The sequence below is a fragment of the Misgurnus anguillicaudatus genome, chromosome 15 (genome assembly GCF_027580225.2).
Source record: "Misgurnus anguillicaudatus chromosome 15, ASM2758022v2, whole genome shotgun sequence".
In the NCBI taxonomy this organism is placed as follows: Eukaryota; Metazoa; Chordata; class Actinopteri; order Cypriniformes; family Cobitidae; genus Misgurnus; species Misgurnus anguillicaudatus.
In genome coordinates, this window is record NC_073351.2 from 19,553,955 (window position 1) to 19,579,140 (window position 25,186).

Genomic DNA, 25,186 nt, shown 5'->3' on the forward strand with positions numbered 1-25,186 from the left:
GGACCACACCAGCCTGGCTGAGGCTTAGGCGAAGGGTTTGTCACCGCTTTGCCTACCTATTCTTCGGGGTGTGCTTGCAGTTACCTTTGCTAGCACAGCCAAGCCTTTACCCAGCAGCCCATGGTGGAAATAGGGCACGGGTAACAGGGACTGTTATTGCTATTTGTTTTTCTTAAGAGCTACACCAAACGTTTGCTTGTCGGATTCAAGAATGGTGAAGTGTCTAATTCGCATCAGCACGCGGGTGAACGTTCACCTGCGCATGATCAACCACTGTTATCGGGATGTAAAGATTCGGGTGCTGAGTTTGGGGCCTCGAATGCTGGGTAAGGCCCTTGGGGTGTTGCCCCTCTACCCGGCCCTGACCGGGCAGCAGGAACAGCTACGGGCATCACCAATGCCCATGACTTCATCTCATTATCCCCGGGCCAGCACACCTTTAGGTAAAGTCTAATGTATGTTTGTCTGGTTTGTTTGTGTGTTACATACTTGATAGAGCTCAAGCAGTTTATATATATATCACAGACGATTGATGTTGATAAAATGATGAACAGTGGCATGAATGTACATGTGGGAGGTTTTAAAGAGCTGTAAAGTTTGTCTTATATGGTGGGTTTGAATAGAAAGAGATGATGAAATCACTTCTGTTACTGTTGTTTATTCTCATACAAAGTTGGGTTACTATAATAGAATTTATTTATAGTTGATTTATTACAGGGAATTGCGACGTTTGTACATTATTGGAAGTTTTCTCCAGTGCAGTGATGTGCATTATATGTAGTCTGCTTCTATCAGTTACACATACAATTGTAAATGTCAATATTGTTAACTATTTAAAGTCTCGGTTGTAATATGAACCTTCAGGCTGATGGCTTCTTAAAGGCTTTCTAAAGTCAGGGCTTCAAATCAATGTGATGACTTCAGAGATGCTCTGCATATATGTCTATATTAAAAGAATCTCAGGAAAGTCTTTTCATTTGCACTTATCACAAATAAATGCACATTATTAAATTGAAGGCTACAGAAGGGTTTCTAAAGATCTTACTTACATAGTTTTATTAAAAAAAATGCTAAATTTCTGACCAGAAATTTGTCTGACCAGCTGCTATACAAATATCTGATGGTCTTTGAGTAAGGTATGGGCACCCAAATCTTTGAGAATCCTTCTGTAACCTTCAATTTTATGATGTCCTCTAATATTTATATGAAATGCCTGATACACTAAATATAGTGTTCACATCAGTGGCAGCTTGTGACTGCTCATCCGAGGGGCACAAATTCAAAATATGTGTTTGAAGTGTCATGTGTGTTGCTTATGTGTTTTCAAAATATGTGTTGGTTGCGTCATGTTAACCAGCGAGCGTCTCTTATATCATAAACCCTTTAGATGCGTCTGCAGTAGGCACTTATTTTGACAAGACACATGATGCACACAGGTTCAATCGACGCACAGAACACATATTTTGAAATTACGAACCACACACATGACGGGCTACATACATGTTGTGACGAACTTCACGTCATGTGCCCTCGAAAAAGTCACCGGCCGCCACTGGTTCACATTAGGGCTCACATACTTTAACCTGATTCTACTCCAATAATTTAAAATCATCATAAAATTAAAATTAATCACTTTTTTCAAGGAATATTCTGGTATTTTTTATAAATTATTTATCTGTGAGCTTCATTATTTTTAAAAAATCCATCTGTCCTCATAATCTTTAATCAAAAATGCTAATATCCACTCCTAATCTTTACTTACTGTCACAAGGAATGGCGCGAGGGCGGGGCCTGTGAAAAGATCGTAGTGATAGCAATTAGCAACATGACCCAATTTACAACAATCCAATCAGTTCTCGTTGGACAAAATCAAGTCCAATACCCTTTTTTGATTTCCTAAGCCTTTTTACTCATATATACGGGAAAATAAGACTACTTATCGCTATTTCAGTTGCATGACGACTTTAAACTGTGCTTTCAGTTTTGTCAATTACAAGTACTTTGTGTGTTCCGGAAACCGATTGTGCATATCTATTAATTAGGGCTGTCAAAATAACGCGTTAATTTCGATTAATTAATCTGAGAAAAAAATAAAGTGTAAAAAAACGCTGATTAATCCATTACGTATTGACCTTTGAACCTGGAAACGTTCTTGCCACCATTCGAATGTAAAATTAAGACGAGAATGCGCTGGCTGTGACTGGATCATTGATTGGAACATTTACTTATAAAACCGGCCTGATGGAAGTGATGATAAAAATAAAGTTGTCTGCAATGTCTGCAGCAAGGAATTTGCATATCACCGGAGTTCATCCACTCTAAAGTACCACATCAATGCAAAGCATCCAAGAGTTAACGTTAATAGACCTAGAACGTCCCGTAATACCAAAGGTAAAGGGGATGATTTTTTAATTTAAGGTTTATGTTCCATTGCACAAAAAGCCCTGCAATTGATATTGCACTGTTAAACTTTTGGTAAATAATCTTTTTCTGAAGCACTTTTGAATGTATTTCCTTAACATATTACTGTAGTACAGTGAAAATACTGTAATAATAAAAGAGTTTTTGAACTTGTCACTAATGTTGATTATTCATTAATTCATTTAAATGGAATTTTTAATACTTTAACAGCAAAAAGTATGTATGTAATTAATTAGATTAAAAATTTTAATCGATTGACAGCCCTACTATTAAAGGAATAGTCTACTCATTTTCAATATTAAAATATGTTATTACCTTAACTAAGAAGTGTTGATACATCCCTCTATCATCTGTGTGCGTGCACGTAAGCGCTGGAGCGCGCTGCGACGCTTCGATAGCATTTAGCTTAGCACCATTCATTCAATGGTACCATTTAGAGATAAAGTTAAAAGTGACCAAACACATCAACGTTTTTCTTATTTAAGACGAGTAGTTATACGAGCAAGTTTGGTGGTACAAAATAAAATGTAGTGCTTTTCTAAGCGGATTTAAAAGAGGAACTACATTGTATGGCATAATAGCACTTATGGGAGTACTTCGACTCGGCGCAGTAACACCCTCCCTCTCCCATTATGAAAGGAAGAAGGGGAGCGGACTTTTCAGGCGAGTCGAAGTACTCCCAAAAGTGCTATTACGCCATAAAATATAGTTCCTCTTTTAAATCCACTTAGAAAAGCGCTACGTTTTATTTTGTACCACCAAACTTGCTCGTATAACTACTCGTCTTAAATAGGAAAAACGTTGATGTGTTTGGTCACTTCTAACTTTATCTCTAAATGGTACCATTGAATGAATGGGGCTAAGCTAAATGCTATCGAAGCGTCGCAGCGCGCTCCAGCGCTTACGTGCACGCACACAGATGATAGAGGGATGTATCAACAATTCTTAGTTAAGGTAATAACATATTTTAATATTGAAAATGAGTAGACTATTCCTTTAATATAAGTTTTTTGAAAAACAACAGATTTTTATGCATTATTAGTGATGAGATAAAATGTACAAAGTGTTTGTGATCTTTTTCAATCACAACTTGGGTTGCATAATTTCTTTATTCCCACATAAATGCTTCTGCTTTCCATACTAGGGTGGGTGGTACCTTTTTCAAAACATACACTATTGTACCTATAGGGTATACTATAATGCCAAAAGTTTTGGGACACCCCTCCAAAATTGAAAAAATCTGTCCAAATCATTGAATGCAGGTTTTCCAATCACTTCCAGTGAAAGGAACTCTTAATGCTTCATCATACCAAGACATTTTGGACAATTTCATGCTTTTAACTTTGTAGGAACAGTTTGGGATGGCCCCTTCCTGTTCCAACATGACTGTGCACCAGTGCACAAAGCAAGGATGAGCGAGTTTGGTGTGAAGGAACTTGACTGGCCTGCACAATAGAGTCCAATAGAAGATCTTTGGGATGAATTAGGGCGGAGACTACAAGCGAGGCCTTCTCATCCAACATCGGTGCCGGACCTTACAAATGTGCTTTTAGAAGAATGATCAAAACTTCTCCTAAACCTTGTAGAAAGTCTTCCAAGAAGAGTTGAAGCTGTTATGGCTGCAAATGGTGGGCCAACTCCATATTAAACCCTGTCGATTAAGACTAGGATGTCATTCAGGTTCATGTGCATATAAAGGCAGGTGTCCCAAAACTTTTGGCAATATACAGTAGTGTACATACTGTATTAGTACCTTGAAAGTACACGCTGGTACCTTAGAGGTGCATACTGATATCTCAAAGGTACATATCTATACCGAAATGGTAAATTTTTGTACCTTTTTAAAAGGTACCATAGCAGTGACAGAACGAGGTATAACTTTTGTACCCTTTTTCTGAAAGTATAGTTTTGTGCATCTAGGCAGAATTGCTTTCATGTCATCTTTTGATATTTTTTCTTCAGAAGGGTGTTTAAGATTGTGAATGAAAAGCCTTTGGTTAAGCAGAAAAATGTCACACTGTGGAAAAATGTTCTTCACTTTAGAAAAGAGATGTAACATGTCTACAATGACATGCTCAAGAATCTAATACTCAGCAAAAGCTCATTCATTTCTCTGCTGAGCTGACTTTGGCAAGAATTGTACACCTGTTTTATTTCCAGCTTTTACTGTACATTGTGGCCTCATACTGTGGTGATAATCTTAACATGATGATTTATCAGCTGTTGGCACCTATAGATTAATCAAAGTATGCCTATAGATGGTTTCATTAGAGACACGCACACTGTCACGGTTACCCGCCTGATTGTGTTTACAATGTGCAATATAACATGTGTTCATGTTTCACGTGTAAAAAACACATTATCACACAATTTACTTATCTCTATGCCGCTGTTTTGACTGTCCTAAAAACAGGCAGATGTCTTCCTTGTTCTATGAAGTCCCTCCTTCAGAAATACATATCGAGTTCTGATTGTGTAGTTTGTTTAGTGTGTTGTGATTCGACAGAAGCTTAGTTTAGCAGAGCCGTTTGAGCTTAGCTGGCAACTGACAAATTACTGTGGGTGAAGTTTAGTCAAAAACTTTTATATTGACATCATTAAACCAGGAAGTAGAGGGTTGTAGTCCAAACCGGCCATTCACTGTAGGCTTTGAAAGGAGAATTCTGTTAAGAAAATATATCGCCTGACAGTGAACTTTGAGCTTTATCATTTCACAGGTATTATTTATGCTTTAACTTTCTGTTTGTGTTTGTTTATCCGAATTGACTTTGGAAACAAATACCTTGTTGAAAATAAAATGGTTTTGAATACCTAAAGAGGAGGGGAGAGGCGAGCATCGATGGCCGCTGTGCGAAGGGAGGTTTGGCAGACAGGCAATAATTCAAGGATCTTTTAGCTAACATTGTATACATTAAATATCATATTATATACATAAATTATCAGTAACATTACCTCTGTGTAGTAGTTGACACGCTTCAGATATGATTTGATTTTGTTATTGATTTTTGCGGAAGTCTAAATTGAAACTTTTGAACTGAAGTTATTAGAATTTAGGTATTATTGTTAGGATTAAATCTAACAATTCAAAGAATTCCTTGGTTACCTTTGATATTTCTTTTATAGATTTTCTTGTTATAAACTTTGCAAGATTTTTTTGTTGTGTACAGGATAATGGTTTCTACAAAATAAAAGTGTGTAATTATTATGTATATATAAATACACATTTATGTATGTATTTAAAAACAATTACTTGTGAACATATATTTATTTATTTATATATCATTTAAAAAATATATATATTTTAAATATATATTTTTTTTTCTCTTAAATTTATACCAGTATATATGTGTATTTATTTATATACATAAAAATTACACATAGTACACACACACATTACCGAGCCCGTAAACACATATACTATGCAAATACAAACTTTAATTTATTTTATTGTGATTATTGTTTGACAGCTGCATGTGTACAACTAATGTATCGTGTGCTAATTGTTAAAACACCTCAGCAAGTTGTCTCTGCCTGTTAATGTGTGTGATTCCCATTGCTTAAGTGAGGAGATCTGGAGAGGCTTTCTATCACAATATACAGTAAAGTGTTTATCAGAGCAAATAAGCAGCTGGGGTTGTGTGTGTGTGTATAACTAATATATTTTCACCAATTCAGGCACATTAGAACATCAGTAAGTGTCCGCAGTGTGTGCTAACAACCAGCCTATAATAGTAAAAATGTGCTTACTCCTTTTTTAGTTATTTACATAATTGCGAATAATAGTGTGGTAATTGCAATGTGAAACTTCCAAATGATAAAAACATACTAAAATGAACTTTTCTGTATTGCTTAAATTGCTCTTATTTTACTCTAGCTTATTCTCTTCCCAACGTCTAGGTTTGGAATCGCTGCGGGACAGTGCCCACTCCACTCCCGTGCGCTCTGTGTCTCACGGCGACTCCTTCATGCCACGTTCTCGTAGCCAGATGACGGACGATAGGACGGCAGTCATCTCCGATGACACCTACAGTCCCTCCCACAGCGTCCTGCCCACACCGGTGGCGGAGCACAGCCTGGAGCTGTCCGGCTCGCGGCAGATCAACGGCGCCCCTTGCAGCATAGAGGAGGAGAAAGAGTCTGAGGCGGGAACGCCCAGTGTGGGCGACGTGGCCGAGTTTGGCGCGGACAGTAGGGCGACGGGCCCGACGCAGAGCACGGGTGGGGAGGCCGTGCTCAGCGAGGCGGAACAGGTGAATAAGTTTGTATTAAGTGTACTCCGTCTGCTCCTTGTGACTATTGGACTCCTCTTTGTCTTGCTCCTCCTCCTCATCATCCTCACAGAGTCTGACCTTGATATTGCATTTTTACGTGATATCCGTCAGACCCCCGAGTTCGAGCAGTTCCATTATGAATACTTTTGTCCCCTCAGACGGTGGTTTGCCTGCAAGCTCCGCTGGGTGGGTGGGCTGCTCGTTAACAAGTGAAAGTGAGGCACTTATGCTCGTAAAGCCTCCCTTGTTGGGGTGGAGACGACACTAAACACGTGGAGAGAGAAAGACGGAGGGCATCAACCTGTCGCATGAATCCAGCTTTATTCATGATACTACTGCGGATGTGGAGCACCAGGCCACAACATCTGTTCTTCTCCACTTGAGGTTTATTCTGCCCTGCCCTCATCCTTTTTACGTTTTTTTTACAAAGACAGAATTTTTAGTTTTTTCTTTTTTTTTGAATTTCAGGTCATTTAAGGTATTTATTTTTACAAAAAAAAATTAAAAACAAAACATTAAATTTAATTGAACTGACTGAATTATATGGTTCCTTAAATAGGGAATTGTTACTTTTTATTTATTAAAAAAAAATGCATTAAGATTAATAACATTTAAAAGAATGTGGTGCATAAGTTTGGCGTGTTGGCACAGTATGGTAGGGTTGGAAATGTGGTAATCCAAATGGTTTTCTGAGAGATTATGCATAATTCATATCTTTCAGTCATTTAACTCATAGAGATTTTCTAAAGGCTGCTATAATTTACCACGATGATGATCAGATGCAGATGGTTAAAAGTCATGTAAGATTTGCGAGTATTGAGGAAAGACTGGAAAAAGGTCAAATAAAATTTCTGATTTCTGTATCGGTGACTCGATTTTTAGGGTGTCACACATTTTAGGATTATAATTGTGTTTAGGTGGTAGAATTGTAAAGTAGAAATTGTTTCTTCTATTGGGTACCAAACGATTAATTGGTATAAAGTGTTTTGTTATGTGATCCACTATATTGTCAGTATCTGTTAAAGCATCTAGCACCCTTAGATCCAGTCTAGCTAGATGTGCAATACTGTAAGGTTAGACTTTTTGAAGAATGCTGTAAGTACATCACTTTCTTATTTTCCTCCCAGAGGACGTGCATTTGCTTTATTTTTGTCTTTCTAAAAAGAAAGATGTCCCATTGTATAAAAGAAATATTTTTTTTATTCCACATCAGCCTTGTTCTTAAGTTTGTACTTTGTGGATATCATGCTACAGTATGATTATTCTTAATAACAATAACAATGCTGTACTTTTTGTACAAAGTAGTTAGTTTCCTAATATATCGACAGTTTTTCCATGTATATTTTAACAGAACTGAAATGTTATTTTGTTATTGAAAATTAAATTATACCTTTTTTAGCTCTGTGTTTCAGATGAGGTCTAGAATTTATGGTGTTTCTGATAAGAGAGAGAGACACACAAGAAAGATTTCTTATCCAGATCCACAAACCATTTCCAGTTGTCAATGTAACCAGCAACAAGATAAACCATACTGACTTAAAATGTTCCTGTATATTGGTAAAGGCCCTGCATACAATATTAATTGATTCATACACAGTTCAACTAAAAGACTGTGTTTGTGTGTGTATGGTCATATGTCTACAATTGATGTTCATGGCAATATGTAATAAAGGCTAAAATAAGTCTTTAGCACACTATGGGGAGGTGTCCCAGACAGGGCTTAAGTTAGTCCCAGACTTAAATGCCAGTCTTAACTGAAAACAGCTTGCACTGACATATACATGATTACCATTGTTTTGTCTTAAGATGCACACCAGTGCTGCTTTTTGTAAGGTATGTTTGTAAAACAACCTCAATGGTTAAAAATAACTAACTAGACCTAATCCTGGGGCCTCATTTATAAAAAGCTGTGTAGAAACCATCCTACATTTGATCTTTACGATCAAAATGCATATGTGTGATTCATAAACCGAACTTACGCACAGAAAATGCGCGTACCCCTTTCTTTCAAGTGTGAAATGTATAAATCGCAAATGATCCTGCAGCTGAGCAGTTTCAGACCTTCACCTTGAAACAATATCTAATTAATGTCATAGACATATAAAGGAGCGCTGGTCAATGTTTAAACTCAATTTCGAGCAGCAAGAATGGCTTATTTGCCAAAAACCTGCACCAATCGGACAAGCAAAAGTGCATACGTCTGCTCAGACCCTGACGTGGCGCTAAGCACTCTTCCATGTCAAATACAGTTTTAGGGTTCCCACACCTTAGTTAACTTCAAATTCAAGGACTTTCAAGGTCCAATACCCTCAAATTCAAGGAGTAAATGTGGGGACACATTTCAAGTTAGAGCAAGGTTAAATCGTGTTACCTTTTAAGATACATTGTTACAGTTCCCTTTCGAGGGAACTCACGCTGCGTCACTGCGGTGACACTTTGGGGACGCTTCCAGGGGTAATTGTGTCTGAATGTGTATATCAAATTCAACCAATGGTGAGGCTTAACGACAACGACAGGGTGACGCGGGAGCCAGGAAGTATATCGTTATCTGAAATATTGCCAAAGACGGCGTAACAGGGACGCAGGAAGTATGGCAATGGAGACGCAGCGCCTCGTTCCCTTCTCAGGGAACAACAGTTAACATATATAACCCGAGACGTTTTCATGTGTCAAACAAAACATGCGTATGCACACTTTACGATCAATTCTGTGCATATGCATGCTTTATAAACGAGGCCCCTGGATTAATCTTACCCTACCCTGGAAACTAACCCTGCCCCATGTCCTAATAAATCTAAGTAATAAGTCTTTTTATTTGAAGACAGACATGTTTTTTTTTTCATTGGCATGTCAGGTACACAGGGAACTTATTTTTATTTTTAATACGAATCTGACATCTGAAATGCTATTGATGCAGTTTTGTGTATGGAAATGATGAAGTGAAAGCAAAATTTATAGTCTTAATTTTGTGTGCATTGATAAATAAGAGCAGGACAAGAAACACTGCAGATTTTGAAAGAATAATGTTATTGATCTTTCATTGGTTCTCGCACAAAATAAACTACAATAACCACTCCTGACTGGTTGTGGCATCTCACACAGCTTAGTTATTTTAAATATACAATACATGCCTCTGTTCACCAGTCGCAGTATGCTGTCGTGTAAGCATGAAGCGGCAGTCACTTCAGCACAGTCTCTATGGTGCTATAGTGCCTAAAAGATTAACCAGATTAAGAGATGTGATTTAACAAAAGGTTGTGTTTAGCCCCAATAACACTATTAACCGTCCAGGTAGGCTAATGTGTTTGATCAGAAGAAGTTTGCAGTCGGTCATGCTCCTTTATAACAATTTCATACAGTATAACTGCTGTCTTCCACCAACTAGAGGAGCTGAGGGGAAACCTGTTTCAGTTACAACAAACAGGAGATGCATGAAACACATGGAAAACCTGGGTCAAGTGTAGTGCAAAAGACAGCCATTTGAGTTATGCATGTCTCTCACCATGAGAAATATCCATGCATGCTTAACATCTCTGATGTGCCAAATTATTAAAGCATTTGGATGACACAAGTTCATTATCGGCTGTGTTGCTCTGATGGCCACTTGCATGGCATTCAGGATGGACATCATTGATTCAAAGAATAAAAAAACAGACTTAATAGGAATGAAAACTTGCTTTAATAAGCAATGCCAGTAAAGGTTTTGCATATGTAAGATGAGATTAGATTTTACTCATTGACAGCATTATGTAGCCTCAGTGGTCAGTCCTGCATGGCAGCACCATTCTTAAAGCAATAACCTGTTAAATGATTTAATCATGTGAATTAATGTTTTTATTTATTTATTTATTCTTCATGGTTTTTGTGCTGTTGTGTAAGAAGTCAAATGACTTAATGAGCTAGGAATGAATACTTTCATTCAAGTTAAATGTTTGTTACATTTCATGTCGTTCGATTCCTTGCACACAGTTTCCAAGTGAGGATCTGCAGGCAAGTCCATGCTTTTACATTAAGGGTGATCAGTGCTACATCTGTCCTTGTGTTTCACTTTCTACACTTGACAGTTTACTTGTACTAAACGCAGTGGTTTGGTTTGATGCACCGGCCCTTTAAAGGACAATTGTCAGCTGTAATGGGTTGTGCTATTTAACAAGGTCTCTGTGACCTTTGTACAAAAGTATTTATGTTTCATTAGTGCTAAAGAGACATTTAGCGTAACAGGACCTGCAACACCTGCCACCTTTCAGTTGCCAAGCAGACTATCAGGAGGAATAAACAGCATATTGGCTTAAACAGTAATACCACCATCAGGTGATCCAGCTTAAATATGGACCGGTTAAAGATGATGGTTTTAATGTTTAATATTTGGTTAACAGCTGTTAGGTGATGTTCTTCACGATTTATAGCTGTATCATGACAAATTGTATTGCCTACAGATGGTAGACACAGGTTGAAATGCAGGCTGTGATAGCATTTCAAAATTTTTTTTTTACATTTTTAGTGACTTATCATTGGAATAAATTGCTTTTCAATTCTTTAGTTATTTGGTGGTTTATCTAATAATGCACCCATATTCACTATGGCACTGAGACCGAAAGTCAATACAGATCAGTGGTGGCAACATGCTTTATTTACTGTACTGTGCTGCTGTAACTTGCTAGCTCTCACAGTTCCTTTAACAGCTATGCATATCTGTTTATGTATAGATATGTCCGTTAGCGTGTTTTCCTTGTAATCTCAATCTTTTCTGTTTTATATATTAATCATTAATATATAAATATTCAGTTATATCAAGTATATGTGCCAAATGCAGTTTTTGTTAAATCAGATTCATTCCAAAAATTTGTACTGTAGGAAACCTTCCATGCAAAGTGGTTTAAGAAATTGTTTCACTGATAGTCCCTTGTAACCGGTGCCATGGAAATATTCAAACTTGAAATAAACTTTCAAAAACGTTTACGATATCTTGTGATTTATAGCAGCATGAGTGCAACATTGTGTTTTTCAAGATCAGTGTTAAACTGACAATTTCATTTTTTTTCCCAGTAAAATAGGGCATCTCGGTTTTACTGTAGAATGGATTTTTTTATACGCTTATACATAAATCCTACAAATCCACATAAAATAAAGAGATTGCAAAAAGGACTTATTTGTATAGTTGAATGCAACAGTTGTTTTGAAATATGATTCACCCACTCTCTTTATGTTGTATATATCAAATAAACTCAAGGTCAGTCTGTTACAAATATAAACCATACAACAGTATATTTATTTAAAAAAAAACCTGTTTAAAATGTACAAGTAGTAGTACATATTTACAAAATCAAAATATTGTGACACTTCATATAGCTTACTATAAATGAGAGAATGTTGGTTTTAGGAATGGGCGCGCAGCACTTTGTGGGGTGGGCAAAGCCATGAAACCAGGCCTCTTTCCTGCTTGAGCCGACGGAGGTGGCCTGCTGGAGCCCCTGCCTGCACTGCGACTCCCACCTCTGTATCCGCCTCGCGATGAAGACCAGTTATTGCCGTATCCACTACATCAAGGGTAAAAAACAAAATTATCTGTCAGTCACACTGCTAACACTAAAATTTCAGCAAAGACAAATCCACTGACCCTTTAGAGGAGGAATTCTGGTTAGTAGCTTTCCTCCTTTTAGGTTTTCTGGAGTAAGACCCTTGCTTTCTTTTCTGTCCTCGTCCAGAGGACTTTCTGAAGTACGATGATGTGCTGTCGCCCGTTGCGTCATCATCATCATCTTCATCATCGTTCTGATGGCCTCGGGTTGTGTCGATCCATCCAGAGCTCTCAGACTTTTCCTCAGCTGCATAGAAATGTGAGAACATTATGTTCCTTCCTTCAAATCCTTCAATCAGGGTTCCCACATCTTAGTTAACTTCAAATACAAGGACCTTTCAAGGACTTTCCAGGCAGGGCTCAACATAAAGGACTGCCTGGTGGCCCGGGGGAAGCGTGAGAGACGTTCGGGCCAGTAAAAAGTATTTTCACTTGCCCGATCGGGCCAGTGCATCACCCTCAGTCACTAAAATATGTTTAAAATAAAATACTGCTGCGTCACTGCGGTGACACTTTGGGGACGCTCCCAGGGGTAATTGCGTCTGAATGTGTATATCAAATTCAACCAATGGTGAGGCCTAACGACAACGACAGGGTGACGCGAGAGCCAGGAAGTATATCGCTATCTGAAATATTGCCAAAGACGGCGTTACAGGGACGCAGGAAGTATGGCAAGGGAGACGCAGTGTCTCATTCCCTTCTAAGGGAACAACAGTTACATACGTAACCAGAGACGTTTCCGTGTGTCAAACACAATTATGAAAAAATGCATTTTGGTATGAATCAACATTCGCATACAGAAGATATAAGCATTTAAAGCGAACAGTTTAGCACGTGTGCTTAAAAAGTCTAGAATTTTTATGATATTATCCTACACTACACAGGGAATAATATGGATTTTTTCCAGAAAACTTCTTGCATAAAATACATTCCAGCACTTTCCTGTATCTATGTATGAATATTTTCAAAAACTTCCCAGGGCCTTGAATTTTTCCCCCCAGATTCACAAACTTTCAAGGATTTCAAGGACTTGTGGCAACTCTGTTCATTTCAATATCTTACGAGGCTGCTGTTGTTAGCTATAGTTGATAAATTATCTATTCTTTTGCACGAAGTTTACAGTATTTTTACAGGCAGAGCTAGCCAAATCAAACAAAAAGTGTCCCATGTTTGGTCAGTTGTAACATCAGATTAAGTTCTTTGTATTTGTACCTTATATACGATTATAATTACATCACATACTTCAAAGACATTTGTAAGCCTAAAGTTTGTATATGTGTTGCTTTTGCATGTATGATTAAATTAAATCACATTTAATTTCTGTGCCCAAGTGCCTAGTGTTGTTTAAACCAGGTTTAGGAAGTTCCTTGATTCAACAAAACCATCCATAGCAACATATTATGCGCCATCTTAAGTACTACATTCATACAAAGATAATGGATAAACCCTTACCAGGCAGTTGCCACTCCGAGTATTTCTGTAGCAGTTCAATAAACTCAGCTCCATATTTCTCCAGTTTATCTTCAGTCACGCCATCGATCTGCAGAAGAACCTCTGGATCAGCTGAGAGCGTCTCTGCACACAAACACATCACAATTTACTCAACACCGAGCACACAGGGCTCTGCTGAAGAAAAGCAATTAAATGCTTGAGCCTAATGAAGTGTTTCTTCCAAGTAATGCATTATGTAAACTGCTCGGGGGATATAAATGATAGATTGGTAACTGCTGTTAAATCGGTTTGTTTGGGAAACTAACTAACAACTAACTGCTTAAAAGCACTGCTTGAAAAAAATTTAGAAAACATAAAAATCTAATGCAGCCTAACAAAAAGTGAATCTGCTCGTTCACATCCAATTTAGCTAAGTAGCATCATGAAAAAGTAATTAAAAAGTGATATACCTGTTCATTTATATCAAATAAAATGACAATCAGAATTGTTTTATGACTAACCTGCAATCTTTTTCAGCGTGGCTGTGGAGAAAATGTTGTAGTAATGGATGCCGAAGACTTTGCCGAGTCTCTTGCACAGATCATTGAGTTCCTCCAGACACTTCTTCACCATCTCTTCTCTCTTAGAGACGCTCTCAATCACAGAAGCTTTGTGCTTTCTGATGCTGGAAGCACTCTCCGTCTCAATGAATTCAACCTGTAAAGGGGAATGCGTATTAATACTGACAAACATTTACTTACAAAGCAAATAGTAAAGATAGTATTACTGATAGACCCTAATATTGCAGTGGCCGATCTTTTTCAATCAGCCAGGAAACTTAAATTTGTTGTCTGTAATGAAAAGACACTCCGATATAAAGCCAAAGTTTGACAGACAGTAAATGACCAATCTTTATTTACTTTTTATCATGAAGTTATATCGTTACACAACACTACTCTTGTGTGCAGCAAAGTCTTATTCGAACAGTATCGCAAGATGGGGATAATTGTGTCTTGTAAATCTAAAGTACTTTAAAAGTGTATATTTATTAATATTATGCATAAATGTGTATTTAGTTTAATAAATGTTTTGTTTGTCTCTCATTTACTGTAATTACATTCGTGTTATATCAGGCCTCATATTGGCATCGGCCATAAAAAAGTCACCCACTAGATAGTATTTCAAAATCATACAACAGTTCAACATGAAATCAAACTTAAAGTCAATACTTGCATATCAGGAGCAATATTTAACAACCATGTTAGACTTTAACCTTTATATCAGGGAGCAATATTTGGAAATTTCTGTGGCTTTTTGAATTATTTCCAGATACACTCACCTAAAGGATTATTAGGAACACTATACTAATACTGTGTTTGACCCCCTTTCGCCTTCAGAACTGCCTTAATTCTGCATGGTATTGATTCAACAAGGTGCTGAAAGCATTCTTTAGAAATGTTGGCCCATATTGATAGGATAGCATCTTGCAGTTCATGGAGATTTGTGGGATGCACATCCAGGGCACAAAGCTCCCGTTCCACCACATCCCAAAGATGCTCTATTGGGTTGAGATCTGGTGACTGTGAGGGGCATTTTAGTACAGTGAACTCATTGTCATGTTCAAGAAACCAATTTAAAATGATTCGAGCTTTGTGACATGGTGCATTATCCTGCTGGAAGTAACCGTCAGAGGATGGGTACATGGTGGTCATAAAGGGATGGACATGGTCAGAAACAATGCTCAGGTAGGCCGTGGCATTTAAACGATGCCCAATTGGCAATAAGGGGCCTAAAGTGTGCCAAGAAAACATCCCCCACCCCATTACACCACCACCACCACCAGCCTGCACAGTGGTAACAAGGCATGATGGATCCATGTTCTCATTCTGTTTACACCAAATTCTGACTCTAGCATCTGAATGTCTCAACAGAAATCAAGACTCATCAGACCAGGCAACATTTTTCCTGTCTTCAACGGTCCAATTTTGGTGAGCTCGTGCAAATTGTAGCCTCTTTTTCCTATTTGTAGTGGAGATGAGTGGTACCCGTGGGGGCTTCTGCTGTTGTAGCCCATCCGTCTCAAGGTTGTGCGTGTTGTGGCTTCACAAATGCTTTGCTGCATACCTCAGTTGTAACGAGTGGTTATTTCAGTCAAAGTTGCTCTTCTATCAGCTTGAATCAGTCGGCCCATTCTCATCTGACCTCTAGCATCAACAAGGCTTTTTCGCCCACAGGACTGCCGCATAGTGGATGTTTTTCCCTTTTCCCTTCTTTGTAAACCCTAGAAATGTTTGCGTGAAAATCCCAGTAACTGAGCAGATTGTGAAATACTCAGACCAGCCCGTGTGGCACCAACGACCATTCCACGCTCAAAATGGCTTAAATTACCTTTCTTTTCCATTCTGACATTCAGTGTGGAGTCCAGGACCACACCCCTTAATGCATTGAAGCAACTGCCATGTGATTGGTTGATTAGATAATTGCATTAATGAGAAATTGAACCGGTGTTCCTAAAAAAACCTTTAGGTGAGTGTATATTAAGGTATTATGAAATATAGGCCTAATAAATGTTAAATAAATTGTATAATAACATAAAAAAATGACTTTCAAACTGTTAACTGAAATTGTTACCCCACACTCTAAATATTCAATATTATGCTGTGTTCTAAAAATCACTGTTCTCACCTGCATACTGCCACTCAGCACATTCATGGCTTTTTGCCCTGCCGATATATAGGCCACTGCTTGGCCGTTCTTGGTGATGTACAAGTCTTCCACCAGAATGCTATCAAGCACCAGTTTCTTAAAGAGTCTCTCAGCATTGTGTTTGGTATACGCTGCTCCCACCCGGAACATCCCGGATTGGATCCGAGCCGCTTTAGAGCCTGCCACACAGAGATAATCTTAAACAGTCATTCTGATAAGCATTAAATCTGAAGCTGTGGATGAAGTGAAGCACATTTACAGTAATATTAACACTATCATTCATGACTGCGAGATCCCGCTGAGGCTTCTTACCCAGAAATATGTCAACCAGCATGTTCAGGGTGAGTCGGTTCTGCTGTGCGGTTTTGCCGTATCGGTTTCCAACCTTCTCACAGTTCTCCTGCACAAACCTCACAATCTTCTTCACATCTTCTGTGACATTTCTTGATTTGTATTTCTGAATAAAAAAAGAATATTAGTATATTTATTATGAACGCAAGAATTATATTATGTAGAACATGATGTGTTAATCTTACGTCTGGTCTGGCACAATTGTCGCAGATAACCTCAGGGTGCTCTTTACAGAAGTTTGTATTAAACGTGTGCTCGCCAAAGTACGCCAGCAGCTGGATTCGTCTGCACTCGGCCACATTCTCACAGAAATGCACCATACTGTGCAGGTTGCTGATGTGGGTTGCTTTAGATTGATGGTTGCCATCTTTATCCACTGCAATTATATAACGTATTATGTAGGCCATGCACACACAGACAGGTTAATCATGACTGTATAACAACAAAGTATTATTGTTAACAACAATAACAACACACCACGCCTTTAAAAAGCCTTTTGATTCTGATCATTTCACTGAAATACAAGCATTATATATATAAAAAAGTTCTTTATGATATTTCTACACCTACTGCAACTCAGCTATTATTTTGTGGTTACTTTATGATGGCTAACACAAATAAGAGATCTTACTAGCAATGAGTCTTTTGATCCGGATAACATCAGTGTATGAGTAGAAGAGCACGCAGTGGGACATCTCTCCATCTCGACCAGCTCTGCCTGACTCCTGGTAGTAACCCTCCACTGATTTAGGCAGACTGGCATGAATTACATAACGCACATCTGGCTTGTCAATTCCCATGCCGAATGCAATGGTGGCACACATAACCTAAAAATACAAGAGCAATGGTAGAGTCGGCGACAAATAAGAATGCCCAAGCTGATATAAAGGAACAACTAAAATTTGTTTTTTAATGTTTTGGTTTGAACTAACCTGACAACCATCCTGGTTGATCCATTTGTTCTGGACATATTCCCTATCACTGTCGCTTAGTCCAGCGTGATAAGCAAGCGCTGCAATCCCGGCCCTCTGAAGACTGTCAGCCAGAGTGTCGCAATCATTTCGAGACAAGCAGTACACAATTCCCGAGCCACCTACACACACAGCAAATACAATCTGTTGTCAACATGCATGCTGTTATTATAGACAACATGGATAGAGCAGATGACCTCATCATCACATACTTAATGGACAGCACTCACGTGGATAGTTTTTCTTGATCCACTGAATGCAGTCCTCATCTACCTTCTTAGGCTTTTTGGGCAAAACAGAGTATTTGAGGTTGTTCCTGTTAAAGCTCATAGTGAATCTGTTGGAAAATGATCAGATAACTATAACACATAAATGATTAAGATATGTATAGACGACATAATTGAACATAAACACAAAAAAACAGAAAATCCATCCTTCTTTTAGAAAGACTATAGTTAGGACTTTAATTTAAAATGAAATGAGTGAGTTAGAAATTGCATGGCATAAAGACTTACACCTGAGGACGAGTCATTGTCAGCTGGTTAAGGATGTCCTTCTGAACTCTAGGAGTGGCAGTGGCTGTCAGGGCCATTATAGGAACATTGGGAAACTTTCGCCTGAGCTCATGTAAACGCTTGTAGTCTGGCCTGAAGTCATGACCCCACTAAGGAAGACAGGGACATTTGATTTCAAAACTAACTACCATTACTACAGCTTTTATTTTGAAGTTATTATACTAACACTGACAAATTGGTTATTACATTATACGACAGATATTTTTCACAATTTCTGCAGAGAAACCCTGTTAACCCCGTTTTAAACAGAATGACACTTATTTAACACAAAAATATTAAGTTTGTGCAAAAATATATATATATTTTGTAGTTATCGTTAAAAATGTTTACAGCCATTTAAATCTCCCACTGTAAAAAAAGATTTGATGGTTCAACTTACCGTAGTATGTTACCGGGTTGCATTAAAATTTTTAGCTATATCAACTTAAAAATATTAGTTAACTCAAAAATTGTTGTGTCAATTTATATTTTTAAGTTGAATTAACTCAAAATTGAAAGTTGAAACAACTCTTTTACAATGCATATTAGTGATGCTCAGGTCAGCTCATAACCCGCGGGCCAGGTTGGGACGGGTAAAGAAACTTTTATTGCGAGGCAGGTTGGGGCAGGTCATTAAAAACCAATAAAAAAACATGTATGTTCCGTGCAATTCTATAGCCTATATTGAATACTTGGAAATATATATTTTCATATTTTATTAGGTTCTTTGATAAGGTTCAATTAAGTAGCAGCGTAACTTCCGAACGTAACTTGATATCCCCGAACCTTTGGCATCACGTCACAAAAGCGTCAAGCAGCTCGCACTGCCAGTGCCAGCCACAACAGCAAAACAAATGGAGAAACAAAAGTAAAGATGAAAGACAAGATGCGGAAGAAATTAAGGTCTGGGATTTGTGATTAGATAATCCAAGCTTTGTAAATGTTAAAAATGTTTATCATATCCTATCTCTATATTAATATAACCATGCTGTTTTTTATGGTACATAATCTAATGGCTGTTTCCAAGCACTTTTAGGCTAAAATAAAGCAGCTTTTCATTTACATTACAAATGCCTAGTATGTCTATTGTAATGGTCGCTCGTGCAGTGTGGGTTGTAAAAATACAGTGCTGCGGGGCGGGCCAAATTTTCATAAAATGGGGACCTGCGGATTTGAAAAACCCCTTACCCGTGCATCACTAGTGCATTTGTGACTGCTCTTATAGCACTGTATAGATTCAAATCAAGTTTACCTGACTGACACAATGGGCCTCATCAATGACAAAGCGAGCCAGCAGACCTCTTTCATACAGATTCTGAAGGGCACTGATCATCCTTCCACTTGCAGATATCTAAAAGACAAAATAAGCATGTTAACACGACACGACATGTTATGTGACATGAAGTTAAAACAACTTAACATGCAAGTCAATTCATCCAACAATTTTAAGTTTTGAAACTTAAGTGGTAACTTGAAATACCTTGACATAAAATTTATGTTGATATGACATCATTTTTTACACTGAGGATGTACATCCAGACTCCAAAAAAACTTTTAATTTGAAAACCTACCTTCTCAGGAGTGGCATAAAGCAGTTTGATGGTAGGATCCTTTCTAGACAGCTGCATATAGATTCTTGCAGCCTCACTATCACTTTTGTCCCCTGATAAACTAGTTGCACAGATCTGAAACATTAAAGTGGACAATAAGCAGATGTTATGTTTAAGCAGAGATAATTATCAAGTAGAAGGAGAAAGGAAGAGGCACTTACATCTAGTGTGGTGAGTTTCTGGACCTGGTCAACTATGAGAGACTTTAGAGGTGATATAACTATGGTCACTCCTGCAGATATACAAGCAGGAAGCTGATAGCAGAGACTTTTACCGCCACCTGTAGAGAGATTTTGTAAGCTAGTCGTTTAAGCAGCCAGACATACAGTGCATGAACTGTAGTGTAGTCAAGACAAATGTGAATTTAAAATAATATCAGCTGGCAATGGCAAACCTGTAGGCATGAGTACAAATGTGTCTTCTCCTAACAAAGTGGCATTAATGGCCTCCAGCTGATTAAATCTGAACTGATGAAGACCAAACTTCTTATGAAAGATCTTCATCATCTCTGGGCTATGAGGGAAGTTGAAACCTCTGAAGCGATCATGAGCTGGGTTTCTATATGTGGGTTCTGCAAAACAAAATATGCACTTTACCAACTTAAGAAGACGACGACGACAACACATCATGCTGGAAATTAAAAATTTAATTGCTTTAGTATGTGTTAGTTTGGGGCAATCTACATACTTGTGTACTCCTAAAATGTCTCCATTTTTGTGTGGAAAAAAATGTGTGCAAGCACATCATGGGCTCTTATACCTTGAAGAATAAGGCTTTACTTAAAGCAACACTAAAGAACTCTGGCTCTTTGCTCCCCCTACAGGTTAGACGCGTAATTGTTCATTACCACTGTCGTAAATACTGCAGCATAGCTGGCTCTGATTGGATTGTAGGTCTGCTGTAAAGCAAGTTTTTGTAGTTTTCACTTGAACTACAGGACCGCTACCCGACGGTTGGAAACTTCTTTAGTGCGGTTTTGGCCGATAGAGGGCTGCAAAGCGAATGTGAAAGTGCCATTCACCCTGTTTTGTGTGGATGAACCACTGAAACTTTTTTGGAAACGTTATTTTAAGGTAAAAAAAACTCTTTGATTTTGCTTTAATACTTACCAGGTTGTTTAGTTCTGGTAGGTTGTGGTGCTGGTGTGGGAACTATTTTTCTCTCCAAAGGTTTTAAAGCCCCTCCTTCCCGCACTGATGACGACATCATAGCACCAGAGTTGCCCTTTGATGTCAGGACACTATGAGATTCCTCAAAATAATCTGGGATATCGGTCTCATCAAAGTCATCAATATCAAAATCATCGATTGGGAAGTCGTCTGGCTCGGTGTCTGCTCGAGAATTTGTGCCATTAGCTATTGCCGTGCTGGTTTTAGATTTGTAATGGTCCGTTGGTTTTTTGGGAGAAAAGAACAGGTCGACATTTTCTTCATCCACAATCTGAACGTTTGATTCATTGAATGACAACCCCGAGTAGCATTTTTCCGACTTTGATTCAAACTTCCTCAAAGTGGGAGTTGACCTGTTGCTTAAGGTGTCCCCAGCAGCTTCTGTTTTTGAGCTGTCAGGCTTCCAGGTACCTCCAGGCGTTTCAACTCCGTTAATAATGCAGTCAGAGTCTTCAAATACACTGTTATTATCCAAAGACATGACAGAGGCGATGGACTTACGAAACTGAAAGCCAGTTCTGACATTTTGTCCTTTTTCTGATGTCAGTGAAGTCATCGATGATGTCAGACTAGATGGTGTGAGAACCAAACTTTGCCTGTTTACACTACAATATGGAGTCGGTGGTCTGTCTGATTGAGATGTTCTCGATGATGCAGCATTAGCAAGAATCTTTTTCCTGAAGTAAGACAAAAGACACGGATCAATGGATGCTGCAAAAAGCAGTGCTGACATCTCACATTTCTAAAGTCTAAATTAAAACCAATATTTCCAGGAATACTTCCCTTGCACAACTTCTCCACTATTGAGTGATAACTAATCTATTTTAATGCATTACCTGTGGGCTCTCTGCAGTAATAACTCTGAACCACAGGTCAAATCTATAAGTTCATGTTCTGGAATGGTGTCCACCAGACGGCAAATAGATTCCATAATACTGAAGAGAGCATCATCTGTTCCTAAATCACAAATATATACATCACGTGAATGGTTGAAAAGAAAATGAAAGTAATGCTTTAAAGGTCACGTTCTTTCTGATCTCATTTTTAAAACCCTAGTTAGTGTGTAACGTTGCTAAAATAGCATAAATAATAACTGTAAAATGAAAAAACTCAAAAGTTTACTGGCAGGTGACATATTTTCTTTAACAGAATTCGCCTTTCAAAGCATACAGGGAACGACCGGTTTGGACTACAGACCTCTACTTCCTGCTTTAATGACGTCAGTAGAACAGTTTTTTGACTAACCTCCGCTCACGGCAAGCTAAGCTAACGGCAAGCTAAGCTGCTATCGAATCGCACTAAAATTCGATACGTATTTCTGAAGGAGGGACTTCATAAAACGAGGACATCAGCCCGTTTTTAGGAAAGTGAAAACAGCGCTATACAGATAAGTAAATTGATTAAAAAATACTGCGTTTTTTCACAAATGCAACAAGATCGCAAGTTATATTGCGCACTGTAAACACAATCAAAGTTTCAAAAACACAGAAAGAACGGGACCTTTAAACTTCGCAAAGCAACACATGTGATACCTTTTGATTCTTTGACAGGTATATCCAAGGATGCTGACAAGCGTGGAGCAGGTCCGTGTGGTGAATCCTTTATGTCGGCACTAGTAACAGGATGGGATAAACTAAAATAACACAAAGGGACATTGGAAGATAAAACAATCAATTGTGCACTTTTAGGTTAACACTACAGATTCATAAATTACCGAAATTGCGTTACCTTTTGTCTTTATTTGAGAAGGATGGACTCGGATCCTCAGGAACAGGTGACGGTGGGATGAAATTATCATAGTCATCATATAAGTAATCTGTCTCACAGTCATCAATGTCTATGATGTCATCTCTATCAGCCCATTTTCCTTCTTCAGCAGCAGCAGCCATCTGATCTGTTGTTTATTCAAAACCACTTATTAAAGGGAAGGTTCACCCAAAAATTACAGTTATGTCATGTCTGTTAAAGGTGCAGTGTGTAAATTTTAGCGGCATGCGAATTGCGACCAACCGCTTAGTCCACTGCTCACCCCTCACTTTTTAAAAAGCATAGAGAAGCTATGGTAGCCGCCACCAAAAAACCTGTAATTGATGGAGACAACTTAGTAAAAAAAGTTTGTCCGTTAAGGGCTTCTGTAGAAACATGGCGGCACAAAATGGCTCTGTGTATGTAGATAAAAACGTCTCATTCTAAGGTAATAAAAACATAATGGTTCATTATCAAAAGGTCTTTATACACCCCTGATAATAAAGTTTTGTATATTATTTTGCATTTCTGTCAAGAGGTCCTTCTTAAATTTACACACTGCACCTTTAAGGCTAATTCACACAAATATGACAAACGCTAACAAACCTGTACAAATCCAACACCCAACTAGAATGTCTGTGTTTGTTGCCCTTTGAAAGGTGACAATAAACATTTCCTTTTGCACTTTTTATTTAACCAAACACACCATGTTAGCATATTAAAAATAGACAAAATTATTACATTATTTACTTATAAAAGCGAAGGACACTAACTTGTTTCAGTCTTCTCTTCCTCTTTTGCAGAAGGTGGAATACAGTCAATAATCTCTTCATCCTCTGTGTCACTCATTAATGACTTTTGCTGGGCTGAAGTCTTGCGTTTTTTGGTCTTTTTAATGGGCGAGTCTTCTGGCTCTCTCTCAGGAGCTTCTGTGCTAATTTTATCAGCTGCTGGCAGGACGTCCTTTGGGTCAGTTGTGGCCTCTGAACTGCCATTTAAACTAGTGTCAACTTTCTTAGTACAAGAGGAATTTGGGGACGTGTTCTGGGCCAATACACCTAGCTTTTTAGTAGAGGTCCCAGCACTAGGCGATACTACTCTTTCCTTAACCGGGGTTTCAAAATCATCAAAGTCGTCCCATTCATTAATGGAAGTGGAAAGAGAGGTGTCAGTCTTGAGTTCACCCACAGTTTGGTCTTTAGTGGAGTCCATTGGCAAGATGGTAGATTTCGGCAAAACCTTAAGGGTAGACTGGACAAGAGGTGGTTTGCTCATAGCAAACGGGTTGGCTAATGGGTTAACAGTCATTGTTTTCCGTCTGCTGGGAGCTGTGAAGAAGTTGACTTTGGGTGCTGCTTTCTCGGGCTTCTTCAGAAATGTCACAGGAGTTTTTGTTACTTCAAAGTTGTGTGGAACATTGACGCTCCTGTTTGTTAAGACATTTGCACCAGTTACCTTTTGATGAATGTCCTGTTTGGTGATACCAGATGGTGACTTCTTTTTAAAACAAAACCCCCTGAATAGAGATATTAGAGAGGTTAGACAAAGTCGTCAGACACATTTGGGATATTTTGCTTGCATCTAGTGCTAAGGTACACAATGTCCAAAGCAGCTATACAAAGGATACAAAGGTTTTACAAGTACAATTTACATAGCATCACGTTAATGTTTATAAAGTGGTTTATATGTTCTTACCCAGGCTTTGGTTTAAGCAATGACAGTTTGTTGTGTGCAGCATTGCTGTGTCGCTCCAGTTGCTCCTTTAGGTTATTTTTTAAACTCGCCATCGTGTATATAATATGAAAACGAAACTCTCAACAGTTTATCGCCATAGAATTTAATCAATCCCATAAGTTAATACTCACGTAAATAAAGCAAAGCATATTCCGTCAGAATAAAGACATTACATTACATCATTCAACTGATGTCAACCGAGTAATAACACTCAAAACGCAAAGGTTCCTTCGCTTTCTGCCATCGTGTGAACCGTAAAAACACAAAAAAGCCAAACATTACAAAATTCCCTTATAATTATCCGCACCTGAAATGAAATTTGGACATTATAATACAGCACAACAACATATTCAACATGAAGGATCCCGCATAATGTTGTTGAAAACTCGCGCTTACCGCGTATCCACAGCTTGCCTTCTGATTGGTGAGCTGCCAAAAACGTCACTTCCCCTGTGGTGACTAGTTCCTGTCATTGGACAATAAAGACTTTTACGGGCTCTAGTTTTTCTTTTCATTGAGTTCATGTTGATCAATTTATCCTAATATTTTCAAATAAATAAGAATAAATAACCAAATTAATAAACGCTCATGCGCTCACTCTTTGGTGCAGTATGCAGCTCAAACAATAAATGTAGATTTAGGTC

At 38.3% G+C, this 25,186-nt stretch overlaps 2 protein-coding genes across 6 annotated transcripts in view; one reads left to right on the forward strand and one right to left on the reverse strand.

Moving 5' to 3' along the window:
* The window catches only part of frmd5a (FERM domain containing 5a), a 101,131-nt gene extending 89,482 nt beyond the window's left edge, over window positions 1-11,649 (forward strand). For 3 of the 4 annotated variants that reach the window (XM_073853570.1, XM_073853572.1, XM_073853573.1), the window contains one exon: window positions 6,319-11,649. In XM_073853570.1, the coding sequence (XP_073709671.1) occupies window positions 6,319-6,905 (587 nt within the window). In that variant the 3' untranslated portion in view covers window positions 6,906-11,649. The remainder of the gene's footprint in view (window positions 1-6,318) is intronic. The other variant, XM_073853571.1, reaches the window with a different exon arrangement.
* A 282-nt stretch (window positions 11,650-11,931) lies between these two features.
* blm (BLM RecQ like helicase) lies at window positions 11,932-25,141 on the reverse strand. Of its 2 annotated transcripts, none has more exons than XM_055173713.2 (22): window positions 24,939-25,141; window positions 24,504-24,779; window positions 23,582-24,324; window positions 22,791-22,959; window positions 22,595-22,695; window positions 21,899-22,019; window positions 21,003-21,739; window positions 20,288-20,464; window positions 20,055-20,173; window positions 19,855-19,968; window positions 19,536-19,634; window positions 18,245-18,393; window positions 17,960-18,066; window positions 17,691-17,851; window positions 17,390-17,585; window positions 16,944-17,134; window positions 16,720-16,864; window positions 16,387-16,586; window positions 14,223-14,418; window positions 13,723-13,845; window positions 12,310-12,517; window positions 11,932-12,229 (listed from the first exon to the last, which is right to left on the reverse strand). In XM_055173713.2, the coding sequence occupies exons 2-22, from the start codon at window positions 24,593-24,595 to the stop codon at window positions 12,046-12,048; spliced, it is 4,332 nt and encodes a 1,443-aa protein (XP_055029688.2). In that variant the 5' UTR covers window positions 24,596-24,779; window positions 24,939-25,141; the 3' UTR covers window positions 11,932-12,045. The 2 variants fall into 2 exon arrangements, with proteins under 2 accessions (XP_055029688.2, XP_055029689.2); XM_055173714.2 differs by having other exon boundaries at window positions 23,582-24,176; window positions 24,264-24,324; window positions 24,504-25,140.
* Between the last annotated feature and the right edge of the window lie 45 nt (window positions 25,142-25,186).